Genomic DNA, 16073 nt, shown 5'->3' with positions numbered 1-16073 from the left:
AAAGTCCTTCAGTTCTCTTTTAGATAAGCTGCTATCTAGAAATGCCTCCCACAATTTGTACTTTATTTTTAAGTTTATTTTTTGGAACAAAAGTATAAGGTTTTACATTTGTCATTATTAATTTTTAACATATTATTATCTGTTAACATGATGATTATATTTCTGTGCCTTTAGCAGTCATTGATAAAAATATTAAGTAGTATAAGGTTCAGTCATGGTCGTTGGAGACCTCCTACTTTCTGGATCCAGACATTCAGCCAATTCCACTTAATAGAACTTTCTTCTCTAGGCCCAGTTTTTCCAAATTTCACATAAAAATATGTGAATGAGATATTATTAGATGATTTGTCGATATTTAGATAAATGATATCTATAGCATTCTCATGGTATTCTAATCTAATAACTGTGGCAAAAAAAAGAAAATTAAATTAGTTTGACCTGATCAGAACAGATGAAGTCAGCTTAGCTCTTTGTGATCACTGCTTCCTTATTTAGGTATTAAGTGACAATCTTTTAATGAGACAGTCTAGAATCTTACTTAGAATCAAAATCAAGTCCACCAGGCTCTAGTTAGCAGACTCCTTTCTTTCCTTTTTTTGAAAATTGAAACAATCTTTGGTCTATTCTAGTTCCATAATTTTCCCAGTCTTAAACATTTTCAACAAATTCATGTCATTGTCATCATTTATTCGGAGACCATTGGCAGTGGCTTTATAATCATATTTATCAATTCCTTCAGTACCCTAAGATACAGTTCATCTATAAAGGTCACTTGAACTTATCAAGTTCAGCTAAAGGTTTTCACACTCCTTCCTTATATATCCTGGGATCCTGTTATTTTTCTCCTTTCTTTTCTAGTTGAAAGACTTTCTAAAAGATGTGGAATAGGAGGAAAGAGGACAGTTAGGTGGCTCAGTGGATTGAGAGTCAGGCCCAGAAACATCAAGTCCTGGCTTCAGATCTAGCCTCAGATAGCTGTGTGACCCTTGACAAGTCACTTAACCCCCATCACCAAGCCCTTACCATTCTTCTGCCTTAGAACCAAGTACACAGTATTAATTCTAAGAAAGAAAATAAAGATTAAAAAAAAAGAATTAAGGAACAAATACGAAAAAAAGTAGGTACATTAATGCACTATTGGTGGAACTATGAATAGTCCCACCATTCCAGAAAGCAATTTAGAACTAAACCCTAAAAGCTATTAACCTGTTCAAATTCTTTGACCAAGTGATACCACTACTAGCTACATACTCTTAAGACAGCTACATACTCTTAAGACAGCATTGGCGAAGACGAGGCTTGTGTTCAGAGCCAGCACTCATGGAGTTGCTCCACTTCCCCTCTTCCCAGAACCAGAGGACATTGCTCGCATGCCCCACCCCTCTGTCCAGCCACCTAAAGCATGCATTTTCTCCCTCAACTCTTTCCAGTAATCAGGGGACTCACAGAGGGCTTGAATTTGCCCTCTGGGCACTGGAACTCAGAAAATGTTCCCTTAGGAGCCTCTTAAACATCAATGAAAGAGAGAAAAAGGAAGTATATGAACAAACATTTTTTTTATTAACCCCTGCCTTCTATCTTAGAATTGATATAAGTATCAGTTTCAGGGCTGAAGTATTTATATTTAAAATAATAGGTAAAACCTATAAATATAACAAAATAGCAGTTTGTTTTAAGAGAAGAAAGGGAAGGGAATTTGGGATCTTAAATCCAAAACCAAATTGCTAAAACCCCACTATCTAATTATTTCATGACCTATAAATCTAGCTAACTACAACTAATTAAATTTACCTCCCTTAGTTGGTTTATGAATTTGGGAAGGCTTGAAAGTTACAGGAACAAGGGCCAAAGGAAGTCTCACTGACAGTTGTCCTCTTGAGTTTGGCAGGAGTCCTAGTGGAAATCACTGTAGCAGCAGGAACACACAGGAACAGATACTAGTCCACTAAGAAGAGGAGTAATGGTTTAACTCACACAGTCCACCTATAGAGTTTAAACCAATTCAGCCACTTCCCAGAAGGTGAAATTTGCTCCTACTCCAGAGAGTAATTCCACCAATTGCTCCTTCAAAGTAGTCTCCTCAGGGTTCCAGAATTCTCTCTCTGCCTCTACCTTAGTACTTCCCTTATAACAGGGCAGAAGAGTGGTGAGAGCTTAATGGTGGAGGATAAGTGACTTGCCCAAAGTCACATAACAAGGAATTGTCTGAGGTCAGATTTGAATCTAGGACCTCCCATCTCCAGGCCTAGCTTTACTATTCCACTGAACTCCCTAGCTCTATAAAAAACATTTGTAGAAATTCTTTTTATAATGCAGAGAATTGGAAACCAATGGGAACCATCAGTTTGGGAATGGTTAAACCAGTTATGGTATAGGAATGTGATAGAATACTATTGTGCCAAAATGAATAAAGGGAGAGTTTCAAAGAAACCTGGGAAGACTTGTATGAACTGATCTATGAAGTGAGCAAAAACAGGGAAACAGTTTATATAATAACAAAAATACAATAAAAAGAGAAACAACAAAAATTTTGAAAGACTTAGGAACTCTGATCAATTACAGTGCCTAATCACAATTACAAAGAACTTATGATGAAACTTGTTACTTTGCTTTCAGAGAGGCATGGATTCGGTAAAGATGTTACATGATTTAGAATGGGTTTTGTTTTCCTTGCTTTCTCATTGCGGGGGTGAAAGGGAGGTAGGAGAAAGAAAATGTGAACTTTAAAATAAAATTTGGGATTGGGAAATTAAATGGATTTCAAAAAGAGAGCACATCCCAAGCAAAGGGAAAGTGAATAAACAAAGAAAATAGAGGAGAACTTGCATGCCCTTTGGACAGTGAGGATTCAACTTTGACTGAAACTATAGAAAAGGGGGAGTATTCATTAAGAGTAAATAAGAACAGATTATGGAGAACCATGAATACTGCACAAAGAAGTTTGAACTTTACTTCTTAAGATTTAGGGAACTCTTGTGAAAGGTTTTGAGAAGAGGAATTACTATTTGAATATTTAATAGATAAGATTGCATTACTGGAAAACGTCCTTCAGGTATGTGAGAAATGATTTCTAATAGAGGTATAGAGGCACTAATCTTTGTTAGGCTACTTTATTGTTCAGATTTGTACTAATGAAGACAATCTCTAATGGTTGAGTTGGAGTTAGTTGGTGAAAAGAGTGGTTGATAGAGATTAACAGAGGTGAGATTGACAGTATCTGATAACTTAGAAATGAGAAAAGAAACCTGTCTCAGTTTCTGCTATGTAGGTCAAATTTTATAAAGAATAAATTCCTATTTGTGATTATTGGATGATTTAACTTAAAAGGGCAAATCTAAAAATAAGAGAGAAAGGAGGGGCTCTGATTCTCTCTAGCATACTCTTGGAAAACCATTAATTGGTAAGTCATTAACTAGTTTTTTCAATAGTGCTCATAACTCTTGTGCAGAACTAGTAGTCCCTTAAGAAAAGCATTAGCCAATAAGACTCTTTGAAATTTTTTTCCAAACTATAATCATTGATATTCAAAAGAGGTTGTATCTGAATAGTGTATTTAAATTTAATTACTCTGCGCTTTATTAATCCAAATAAGGATAACTTCTAATTTTTCTACAGTTATGGCTCACTTTAATACAAAAGCAAAAAAGGTGAATTGACATAATAAAATTATATATATATGAATGAGCCAAGTACAAAAACACTACAAAGTCAGAAAAATTGAATTGGTGACTTTTAAAAACACCTTTTCCTGTTACTATACTCCATATCTAGAGATTTTGCAGAGACTCCAGATAAAAACTTAAATTTTCAGATTATGAAGAGAAACTACAGAATACTATGACCAGTTTTATTTTGTGGCCTATTTTATGCTATTATATTTTGGTAAGATAAAATTTTAATTTATTTTTTTAAACCCCTTATCTTCCATCTTGGAATCAATGCTGTGTATTGGTTTCAAGGCAGAAGACTGGTAAGGGCTAGGCAATGGGGGTCAAGTGACTTGCCCAGGGTCACACAGCCAGGAAGTGTTTGACCCCAGGTTTGAACCTAGGTTTTAGATAAGTATTGTCTAACAAAGATTGCTGGGGTCAGCTGGGTGGCTCAGTGAATTGAGAGACACAGAGGTGGGAGATTCTTTATACAAATATGACCTCAGACACTTCCTAGCTGTGTGATCCTGGGCAAGTCATTTAATCCCCATTTCCTAGCCTTTAGGACTCTTTTGCCTTGGAACCAAGACACAGTATTGATTCTAAGATGGAAGTGAAGGATTTTTTTTAAAAAGAAAGAAAAAAATAGTGATTCCCCAAAAATATAATTAAAATGTTGTCAATTCAGAGGAAATAGTTACAGAAAGTGAAACTACATTTATTAAATGATTGAGTTCTGTTTAACAAACAAATATTATTATTTAGGGCCTTCCAGGTAGGGTGGTATAATTCTGGAGACCAGGATTCAAAGTTAGAAAACAAAATAGTCCCCAGCCTCAAGGAGCTTGCTTTCTACTGGAGAGATAATAAGTAAATAGATAAGCAATAGAAGTGAATTTCAAGAGATAAGCAGCACTTATTAATACCAAAAAATATGTGCAAAGGTATTGGGGGGGAAGGGGGCACCCCAGGGCATAATTGATGACATAACTCAGTCTCTGGCACTGTGCCATGAATCTTCCCCCTCAAACCCATGACCATGCCAATATAGGTTGGCCCTCTGGCCTTTATGACTGCTTTGGTCACTTATTGGAGTAAAGTTCTAAGAAAGGGGTACTTGTGAACCCTCAGGTCAGCCCCAGAGATGAGAGGAACCTCAGAAACTGGTCTAGCCCAACTCACTGTTCTCAAAGAGTTACCTGAGGCACTGAGACATTAAGCTCTTAGTTATACAGGTAAAATGTAACAGGCAGGACTTTGTCTTATGTTTTGTCTTGGGACTCCAAAATCAGATTTCTTTCTAAGCTATGTTGTCTTTGCACATGATTTCGAAGAAATTTGGATTAGAAATAGCATGGTTTAACATTTTTAATGCAATGTAGACATGTAAGTATCAGTAGCTATTATCGATTCCAATATTCACCTGCCAAATATCAAAGGAAGAATGCATGTGGCAGTTTCATTGTCTTGTTAGATGGAAGGAAAAACTGTCTAGAGTAAGGCTCTGTTATTGTGTATAGCTTTCTTTTCAGTAAAATGATAACCATCCTAGGGAAATCTGGAAAAAGCAATTGTTTGAAATAAATGAATATCCTTCTTAGCCTGTTGTGAAATAGCTATCTTCATGGAACCATTTACTCTAATTATTTTTGAAAAAGTTATTTTTTTCTAGCAATAATAATAATTACAGATGAAATTCCACGATCATATTTGTTATAATAAAATTTCTCTTGCCATTAAAAACTGTAGCCACTAGCTATCTTCTTTTCATAGTACTATAATTCCACGTCCACAGACATGAAAGACCTATTTTTCAGATTTGGAAAAGAATCTTACATGTTCTAGTCTTTGAGGTTAAAATACCTTTATTTGAAAGTTAGGATTTATTAATATGGTTGGGTTGTATTTATACCAAAGTATTCATTAGAATATATTATCCTATGAAAACTGAATAAAATGCTTGTCTCTTATTCTTTATGTCTAGTTGATTCTTCCTGCATTCCTTATTTATTTATCTTCTATTCTTATCTTCTGTGAGTAATAGGACACTTGTATACCTTTGCTTGCTCTCTTTTGTGTAAAATGATGGCTCTGGTTTGTTTTACTTGCCGCATCTTTTTTATTTTTATTTTTTATTTTGCTGAACATTTTTGTAGCTCTTTTGAATGTTAAAAATCTTTTAAATCATGTTCCATTTTAGCTGCGATTCATTGTTGAATACTTTTGCCTTGCTCTTGAAGGTTTATTTTTACCCCATTCTCTTATAATTAAGTATTAAAATGTTAATTTGATGGGGAGGGGGAGGCTTATTATTTTGTCCTGCAATATTTGTATGGCTATTAAGTTAATTTGTGATTGGCGCATGAAAAAAAGCAGTTGATAGAACTTTTCATTTCAAACGCCTGTACTGCATGCTGTCACATGTGTTGTATGTTGGTTTTCTGTTACACATTTAAAGATCTCATTGCAAATTTGTTTTAACATAGAATCAAGAATTGAAGGTTGGCTATCAGTCCCAAACAGAGGAAATATAAAACGATATGGCTGGAAGAAACAGGTAGCATATACATCTTATTTTTGAATTTTAAGAATTAATATGCCTTTATGCCATTCACTTTTAAAAGAGAAAAATTGTGTACGTTGCCACCTGACTAATATCAGGGTATTACATAGCATATATAATTTAAATGTGGGTAACATGTTGAATTTAGAATTAAAATACAGAATTTGATATAGAACTCAGTATTTGACAGATTTTTCCATTTTGATTTTGCTTCTTTCAGATTGGATTAAGGAACATATTTAATATATAGTATATTGTTTTTGCTTCCTAGATTAAAGCCTAACCCAAGTAGAATTTTAGCCCTCTTAATATATATAGATATGCAACTGTAATGATTTCTTAAATTTTTTAACTAAGCGAGTTTTGTTCACATTAGCTTTCCCTTTATCCCCTTTTTTCAGTATGTTGTTGTGAGCAGCAAAAAAATTTTGTTCTATAATGATGAACAGGATAAGGAACAGTCAAATCCATCTATGGTACTGGACATAGAGTAAGTTCTTTTTGCTTTTAATTGTAGGTAGTATGCTGATAACTTGTTCTTATTTAGTAGTGTATTTAATATAAATATAGTTATTTTGAATTTAACATTAAAGAGTAATCATTTTAAAATTTATCTCATTAGCTATCTACATTTTTCTTCAAGCTTTGTCACTTAACATTTTCTTTAAATTGTGATATTGTCTATTTTGTCAAGACATACAAAGAAACCTCACAATTCTAGATTCGAGTATTCTAAGGATGAAGGCTCATAGTTTTTTACTTTGTGTTTAAAGTATTGAATGGTACTCAACCTGTGATCTCATTGGCAGATTGAGTTATTTCCTCAATGGTATAGACCATAAACCATCCATATCGAATCATTCTTTTATTTTCACCCCTCTCCTCCCAAAAATCTTCCATAGAATAGCCACCCAACTTAATGGGGGCCTTCCTTTTGATATCTCTTAACATTGCATGGATACTAATGAAGCATGTTGACTGAACTGTCCTTACTACAAGGCTGACCTTTTTTAGTCATATAACTCTGATTTTTCTCTATTCAAGTTATCTTTGGTAATATGTTATATAGCCTGCTGTGTTGTTTTAGAAATTCACCATGTAATATCAGTTTACAGAATAGGAGGGAAATAGAAGTATCTGCTTATTGCAATGGTAGATACTCCTACTATAAGTCCTAGAATCACAAGTAGAAGCTGTCCTATGATAATCCCATAATAAACAGGGGTTTTTATTTTCCCTTTACAAAATGTATTTCATTAAGTTCTAGGATGTTTGAAAATTCAAGGATTTGTAGCCCTTTTTTAGAATGGGAAGATTGGGATAAATAGAACAAGCATAAATACTGGAGAGTTTCTCTTCCTGAAGAAAATACTAATACTTAGTAAAATTTTAAATAAACAATGGAAACAGTTGTATTATCAGAAATTGATTTAAAAGTATACCATGCCTACATACTTTTATCAAGTGACTTTCACCTTATATATTATAGATTAAATGTAGTATTGATGACTTTTAAAAAATATTGTGTTTTTTGTTTATTTGTTTTTTCAATTTTAGCAAACTATTCCATGTCCGACCTGTAACCCAAGGTGATGTGTATAGAGCAGAAACTGAAGAAATCCCTAAGATATTCCAGGTGAAAATGACAAAAAAAATACTAACAGTATTAATTAGGCATGTGATTTATAGAGTAGTTATAAAATATTTGAGTATTTCTTTGCTCTCTCAACAAATTAAGTATGTCTCCTTTTAACTTTCACAAATTAGATCCTATATGCAAATGAAGGTGAATGTAGAAAAGATTTGGAGATGGAACCAGTACAACAAGCTGAGAAGACTAATTTTCAGAATCACAAAGGCCATGAGTTTATTCCTACACTCTATCACTTTCCAGCCAACTGTGAGGCTTGTGCCAAACCTCTCTGGCATGTTTTTAAGCCACCCCCTGCCCTTGAATGTCGAAGATGCCATGTCAAGTGCCACAGAGATCACTTAGACAAGAAAGAAGACTTAATTTCTCCATGCAAAGGTAAAGGGGAAAAAAAGGCAAGACATAATTTTTGTTAAAATTTTAAACAAATTTAATCCTAATTTTAAGGTACTTAAGCATCACTTCTACCCAAAATATTATAACACAAAAAGAGATTACAAAATTATTATTCATTACTAGGTGGGGAAAAGAAAGACAACAATCAGGATTTTACCATTATAAATTTGATTGTAAGAAGAAAGCTCACTTTTAGGAATAGTTTGTTATATATGTTTTTGAAAAGGATAAAGTATAGCTTACTAATCCTATATAGTCTTTTTTTTTTTAACCATTACCTTCTGTCTTAGTATCATTTCTTTTTCTTTTTTTTTTTAAACCCTTACCTTCTGTTCTGGAGTCAATAATGTGTTAGTTCTAAGGCAGAAGAGTGGTAAGGGCTAGGCAATGGGGGTCAAGTGACTTGCCCAGGGTCACACAGCTGGGAAGTGTCTGAAGCCAGATTTGAACCTAGAACCTCCTGTCTCTAGGACTGACTCTCAATCCACTCAGCCACCTAGCTGCCCCCCTTAGTATCATTTCTAAGAGAGAAGAGTGGTAAGGGCCAGGCAATCGGAATTAAATGACTTTCCCAAGATCATACATCTAAGAATTATGAGATTTGAATCCCAAGAAGTCTTTATATGTGAGCTGTAGTTTTTTTTTTAGAATTTTCTTTGGGTAAATAAATTGATTTACATTGTTAGTCACTGAAGAAACTTTAAAAAGCATTGGTAAGAAATATGAAATAATAGGCCAAAACTAACAAAGAACTCTGCAAAATACAAAAAGAATTATATGTCTTAAATAAGCCCTGTCCATGGACAGTGAACTCACCACAGAACTGATTAGGAGAAAGGAAGACAACTTAATTGCCCTTGTTTAATGGAGCATTAATTTGAAGGATACAGTTTTTCTAAAAAATTTAAGTTTCTTTTTAACATCATTCTTTTTTCATTATTATTATATGGCTTTGCTAAAGAACAATGAAAACACCTAGAATTGACATTTTAGACTATAATAAATTACCAATGATAACTAAAGGTAAGTAGTGGCATAAAAAAATATCATTGAGGAAATATATGATTTTTTAAAATGGAACAAAATCAAAGGATGAATTCCCTGGGTGTTCACTAAGATCCAAAGAAAGATTCTCCTGAGAAGAATTTATTGAAGGACATGGAGAAGAATTGCACAGACCAAGAGATGAGCTGAGTTTTAATTTACCACTGAAGACAGCATCCACATTGATAAGGTCTTTGAAGTATTGAAATATGAGCCATTAGAAATATTTTGAAATTGATATGTATTACAACTCATATTTAGAAACTTACCTTTACTTATATATTTAATATTTGCTTTTTCCTTTCTACTTATAGTGAGTTATGATGTAACATCCGCAAGAGATATGCTGCTGTTAGCTTGTTCTCAGGATGAACAGAAGAAGTGGGTAACCCATTTAGTAAAGAAGATCCCTAAGAATCCACCATCCAGTTTTGTTCGTGCATCCCCTAGAACACTTTCTACCAGATCTAGTGCAAATCAGTCTTTCCGAAAAGTTGTCAAAAATACATCTGGAAAAACTAGGTAAGACTTTAAATATCACTAAGTCTAACACTATAATTTGGCATCTTTCATGAATACTAGTAACATCCTTTTTCTCACAGAAAAGACATCATTTATAAACAGTTTTCAGATATGAATTGGAAAATTCTTCAACCTGATTGGGTTGTTAGAGAAACAAACAGCATTTACAAATGAAGCAGCCATTTTGTATTTACCTCCTATTTCAAAATTAAATGCTCATTGTCATACACACATTTTTAGTGTCCCCTTAATCTAAAGGAACACAGCACTATTAGAAGAATGATGATTTGGAAATGAAGAAGCCTGGGTTTTCCTAATCTTGACTTTATCAGTACCAATGCTATAACCGGGGCCAACTAAATTAATTTTGTTCACATGTAAATTAGAGTGGGTGGACTAGTTGATAATCTGTAAGATTATTTTCTCAAAATTCTGTGACTTCATGATCTATTATGTGATAATTTTCACATTTTCTAAATGAAAGAAGATTTATAGTAATTTAGTCCAAAATTAGAATAGTAAAACGTCCAAAAATAAAGAAATGGGTTTCTTTCTTTTAATCCATTTCCCTTAGTGGCTAAGGTCAAGTGGCACTTATTGACATATTGACACCAGGAAACCATTATTTAAAAACGAAACAAAACAAAAAACCTCATCTTTTATCTTTGAATCAATACCTAGTATCAGTTTCCAAGGCAGAAGAGTGAGCAGCAGTAAGGGCTAGGCAATGGGAATTAAGTGACTTACTCAGAGTCACACAGGAAGTGTCTGAGGTCAGATTTGAACCTAGGACCTCCTGTCTCCAGGCTTGACACAATCCAATTAGCTATCTTTTTTTTTTTTTAAACCCTTTCCATCTTGGAGTCAATACTGTGTATTGGCTCCAAGGCAGAAGAGTGGTAAGGGCTAGGCAATGGAGGTTACATGAATTGCCCAGGGTCACACAGCTGGGAAGTGTCTGAGGCCAGATTTGAACCTAGGACCTCCCGTCTCTAGGCCTGGTTCTTAATCCACTGAGCTACCCAGCTGTCCCCCCCCCCCCCCCCCCCCCCCAATTAGCTATCTTGCTAGCCCAGGAAACCATTTTTTAAAAATCATTTTAAAACAATTACAGTTTCTTGCCTTCTTATATAGTATGATGAACATCATTTAACCTTTTTGTGATGGCTTAGATTTTGTTGATGTTTCATTCTAGTCTGATTCCTTGTGACCACATGGGAGGGTTGGGGGGGGGGGGAGTTCAAAGGGCTTTCTTTTTCCTTCTCAGCTCATTTGATGAATGAGTAAACTGAGGGAAACAGGATTAAATGACTTGCTCAGGGTCACACATCTGATTTGAACTCGGGAATATTGAGTTGGCATTCTATCCACTGTACCACTTTAGGACCATGTCCTAAATAAATACTGATACAGAATATCTTTAACAGTAGTTGAACCATGGAACTGGACTGCATCCCCTACCTCTGCTATCAACTCTTACGGGATCACCTTCCATCATCACTCCCTCTCCGTTTTAGTATGTTGCCCTGCTATAGCAAGTCAGATAAAAGGCTTGTTACTAATTAAGCTTCATTTTGCACAACTCTTTAAGATCAAAGGAGTTTTTTTTTTTAACCACTATTTTTGTAAGTAAAACATTTTCCCACTTGGTGTTGGTCCAGACGATCGAGATTCCTAGACTTTTAAATACCAGATATGTTACCATATTTTATTATTTTGTCCAGCAGAGTTTGGAGAACTTAAATTTTTTTCTTAAATATTTGGATTTTAAAGTGTATCCTTTGTGTTAATGGTACTAAAACAGATATCTCTTGCTCAGTTATTTCTCCATGATGGAATGTGCTTTACTGTACTTTGTTCCTTTGGGCTTCAGGACTGTTCTCTCTTCAATCCTCTTCCTTACATGTCCTTACAGGGCCCTCCCTGTCACTGGCTTCCCATAGACTTCCTTCCCAAACTCTTCTCTTGGACTTATTAAAAAGGCTCTGATGATGTATTTTATATTAATTTTGTAAATCAGAGACTTTATTTTTCATTTTTCAACATCTTACATAGAAACTAAATAGTTCTGAATATAAGGAAATAGCACTTTTGCAGTAGCTCTCCTGTGCTAAATTTGGGACCGGGCTTACTGTTCTCTTGAGAGGAGACTTTCATTTGACCCTCTGCTAGATTCCCAGGAGCTGTGTTTTTAAGCATTAGGTTGTCAGTATTCCCAGGAAAGAAGTGAGGGCCATCTAAGTCTGCTTATGGGAAGCCTATTTAGCAATAGCAAATGCCTCTGAGGACCTTTGCGAGGCATAAGCCATTTATCTGATTTTTGTAGTTGATCCTGCTCCCAAACATGAATAAATATAAATAAATCAAAGGGATAAAATGTAAAACTAGTACAAATTTCATGAAGTCAATTAAGGAAATAGAAGGTCCAATTGTCCATATGTAATGTTCTAAGGGATTGCAAATCAAAGCCCTTTTGTCACTTGAGCTCCCTGTCCAAAAGCCAATACTTTAAGAAGAATATACATAGTTAAGAAAATAGGCTATAGTCAGGGCAAAATATTTTACTACAACCCACCTTCATTGTAAACTTTAAATAAGTAATAAACAAGATCTTATCCCTTCCAAGAAGTTGGGAAGAAAAAAAGAAGATGGGGAGGGGGAGAGGCACTAGGTAGCTCTGTAGATTGATATCCAGGCCCAGAGATGGGAGGTCCTGGGTTCAAATGTGGCCTTATACACTTCCCAGCTGTGTGATCCTGGGCAAGTCACTTTTAACCCCCATTGCCTAGCCCTTACTACTCTTCTGCCTTGGAACCAATGCACAGTGTTGATTCCAAGAGGGAGGGTAAGGGTTTGTTTAAAAAAAAAAGAAGGAAGGAAGGAAAGACAGGAAGACAGGAAGGAAGACAGGAAGGAAGGAAGAAATTATAATAGAATAATCTCCTTAACTTTTGATATCATGTCCCATTTGGAAATGCTTGTCTTGATACTTGTTAAGTAATAAATATTTCTAGTTTTGGTAAACTTTTAACCAGAATAATGGGTCATTGGGTTAACTTCTAATTTGCTTTTATCCATAGCATCATTATTCTCCCAGTTATTCGTGCTCAAAATCTTTGAGTTTTATAACTCCTTCCTTTGTGTCTGGGTGCCTCTCCCATCCTCATGTGATTTCACTTGCCTAGAATATACCCTTCTGTCTCTCCCAGTCCCTGTCCAGATCCTGCATAGCCTTTAGTAATAACTGCTTATTTGCATTTTTGTCATCTTTTTTTTTTAACCCTTCCCTTCCCTCTTAGAATCACTATTGTGTATTGGTTCTGAAGCAGAAGAGTGGTAAGGGCTAGGCAATGGAGGTTAAGTGACTTGCCCAGGGTCACACAGCTGGGAAGTGTCTGAATTCAGATTTGAACCTAGGACCTCCCATCACTGGGCCTGACTCTCAGTCCACAGAGCTACCTAGCTCCTTTGCTTAGCATTATTTCAAATAATGAAAATAACATAAAAATATGCTTTTCTATAAAATTGTGGATTTTTTTTTAGGCTTTTAGCTTTTTTAATTCAGAAGGTACATTAAAATGTGTTACAATTTAGGACTGTCAGTTAGAAACATTAATGGGTGCATCTAGATGGCAATCAGTATATAGAGAGCTAGACCTGGACATGGTGGTGTCCTGGGGTCAAATTTGACTTCAGAAACTTCTAGCCGTATGACCTTGGGCAAGTCATTTAACTTTTCTATTGCCTAGTTCTTTCTGCTCTTCTGCCATGGAACCAGTACTTAGCATACTTTCTAAGATAGAAGATAAGGGCTTTTTTTTTTTAAAAGATAGATAGATATTAATTATATAGTAATCCAAAAATAACTACAACTTTAAGTTAACCCTGTTGTGTGTGGTAGTACAGTTCTGCCTTGGGACCATGTTGAGCTATGACTTTTGCTACTTGTTTTTTTTTTTAATATTTATATTGACAGACCAGTAAGAGCATTCTCACCATTCATAGGTACATCTATACCATTTTAGTAGATGTTATTTGAGCAGGTTTATGTCTTCTATTGCTCTGATCACTTAGAAGAGGTTCAAATAATGTTTAATGATAGAATTCTGAATGGAAACATCTAACTGTTGTTTGTTTTTTTTGTTTGTTTGTTTGTTTTTAACAGCTAACCTAACCATATCATCTTGATTTATGGAATCTTGTGGGATGCCATCTGAGAAACTGGTCTTCTTTAACCATGCAGAGCAGACAGTGTTCCTTCTGACACAAATATCACAGGCTTCAGGGTTAAGATTGCTGTTCTTCTCTCCTACTTGCTTTGGCACAAAAGCACACTGAGGGTTTTTATTGCGGGTTTGCCTACAGGTAGATTAGATTATTACTATGTAATGCAAGTAAAAGCAAATAAAAAGCTTAGCTAGGTATATTTTTTAAAAGGTGCTGCCTTTTTTGAATTTCTAAAAAAATGCCTGTCAATCATGATGGAACAGAATTTTCCTCTTGTGAATGAGAGGAAGGAAGTTTCACTATCAAAATCAGCTCATGGAAGAAGTAAAGAAAATCTCTCAAAATGAGATGAACTGAAATTTCAATAAAGACTCGGGGTTTTGTGCTCTTGCAGGACTGTAGAATTATCTTAAAGAAGCAATATCATCACTTGAACTTCAGTGCCCTCACTGTAAAGTGGAACAGCCTTAATTTTAATGGCCCATCCTGGACCTCAACGGGGAAGTTAAATATTTTACATTATGCTTTTACAAAATACTGTATATGTTTCAGCAGATTTCTTGATTGAGGGGGAGGAGAAGACAAAAAACAATTACATTTAAATCTATGCATTTGCCAAGCCATACTGAATTATTTTAATATTAGAGGCATTAGGAACTAACTGTACAAAAGAACCAAGTTTGAAAGCGTATTTTGGGGTACATCATTTCTATAATTTTATAATGTATTTCCTTATGGTTTTAAGTGATAAAAGACATTAAGTTAACAAACATATAAGAAATGTATGCACTGTTTGAAATGTAAATTATTTTTAGAACACTTTTAATGGGTGGTGCATTGCCCTTCTAGTGCCTTAATTTGAGATAATTATTTTACTGCCATGTCTAAATGTAGAAATTTCAAAAAAGCATATATTTCCTGACAGTTGTGTGTCAGGGGTTTTTTATTGATAATTGGTTTAATTTAAAGTATTTTTAGAAGTTGGTTTGAATTTCATAAATTGAGTACAATCTTTGCATGAAATTATCTGCTACGGTGAGTGAGTTCATAAAAGTATCTGCAAAAAATTCTAGAAAGGTAAGCAGAAACAAACTTAAGTATGGCATACATCTGTGATGTTTTCCAGTTAATATAGGAATTACCAGAAAAATACTGTTAAGCTCTTGTTCTATAATAAGAGTCAATTCAAGGTATGGGCAGTATGATTTATTTTATTTTTTTTTTTAACCAAATACCTCCTCAATAATTTATAATGGCTTTGCAGTTATGTGTATCAAATAAGAAGCACTGGAAAACTGATTCGTCTCTAGGACGATATGCATGTTTCAAGTGGTATTGAAAGCCGCACTGATGGATATGTAATAATAAACATATCTGTTATTAATATGCTAATGACTCTGTGCTCATTTAATGAGAAATAAAAGTAATTTATGAAAGGACACCTTTGAAATGACTGCTATGATGTTTTCTAAGATAGCAATACTACAAAATGACAGTCAACTTTGAACATGTGTTTTCCTCTCCTAGAAGAGCTAAAATAAAGGTTCTGAAATTTTACTCCATTAAAAAAACAAAAACAGGGGGCAGCTGGGTAGCTCAGTGGATTGAGAGCCAGCCCTAGAGACAGAGGTCCTAGGTTCAAATCTGGCCTCAGACACTTCCTAGCTGTGTGATCCTGGGCAAGTCACTTGACCCCCCATTGCCTAGCCCTTACCACTCTTCTGCCTTGAAGCCAATACACAGTATTGACTCCAAGAAGGAAGGTAAGGGTTTTAAATTAAAAAAAATTAAAAAAAACAAACAAACAAACTAGAGTGTCACAGGAACTAAAGTCACTTTCATCACCTGTTTTGCATCTCTTCTGACCCTGCCACCCCCCACCCCCATCCCCCATCCCCAAACCCAGTAGGTTTAAAACAGGGATAGGATAGGATTTTCTTATAGCCTGTCAAAAACATACTATCCTGAGTCTAAAGTTACAAAACAGTCTGACCCTTGCTTTTTTCCTGATGTATATATA

At 34.8% G+C, this 16073-nt stretch overlaps 1 protein-coding gene across 3 annotated transcripts in view; it reads left to right on the top strand.

Moving 5' to 3' along the window:
* The window catches only part of ROCK1 (Rho associated coiled-coil containing protein kinase 1), a 133836-nt gene extending 118344 nt beyond the window's left edge, over positions 1–15492 (top strand). For 2 of the 3 annotated variants that reach the window (XM_056823779.1, XM_056823780.1), the window contains exons 28-33: positions 6137–6207; positions 6615–6703; positions 7771–7849; positions 7981–8242; positions 9619–9826; positions 13992–15492. In XM_056823779.1, the coding sequence (XP_056679757.1) occupies positions 6137–6207; positions 6615–6703; positions 7771–7849; positions 7981–8242; positions 9619–9826; positions 13992–13995 (713 nt within the window). In that variant the 3' untranslated portion in view covers positions 13996–15492. Of the gene's footprint in view, positions 1–5634; positions 5684–6136; positions 6208–6614; positions 6704–7770; positions 7850–7980; positions 8243–9618; positions 9827–13991 lie in introns of those variants that run through there. The other variant, XR_008917682.1, reaches the window with a different exon arrangement.
* The last annotated feature ends 581 nt before the right edge of the window (positions 15493–16073 follow it).

The sequence above is a fragment of the Monodelphis domestica genome, chromosome 3 (assembly GCF_027887165.1).
Source record: "Monodelphis domestica isolate mMonDom1 chromosome 3, mMonDom1.pri, whole genome shotgun sequence".
Classification (NCBI taxonomy): domain Eukaryota; kingdom Metazoa; phylum Chordata; class Mammalia; order Didelphimorphia; family Didelphidae; genus Monodelphis; species Monodelphis domestica.
This window is presented reverse-complemented; position numbering and strand designations above follow the sequence as displayed.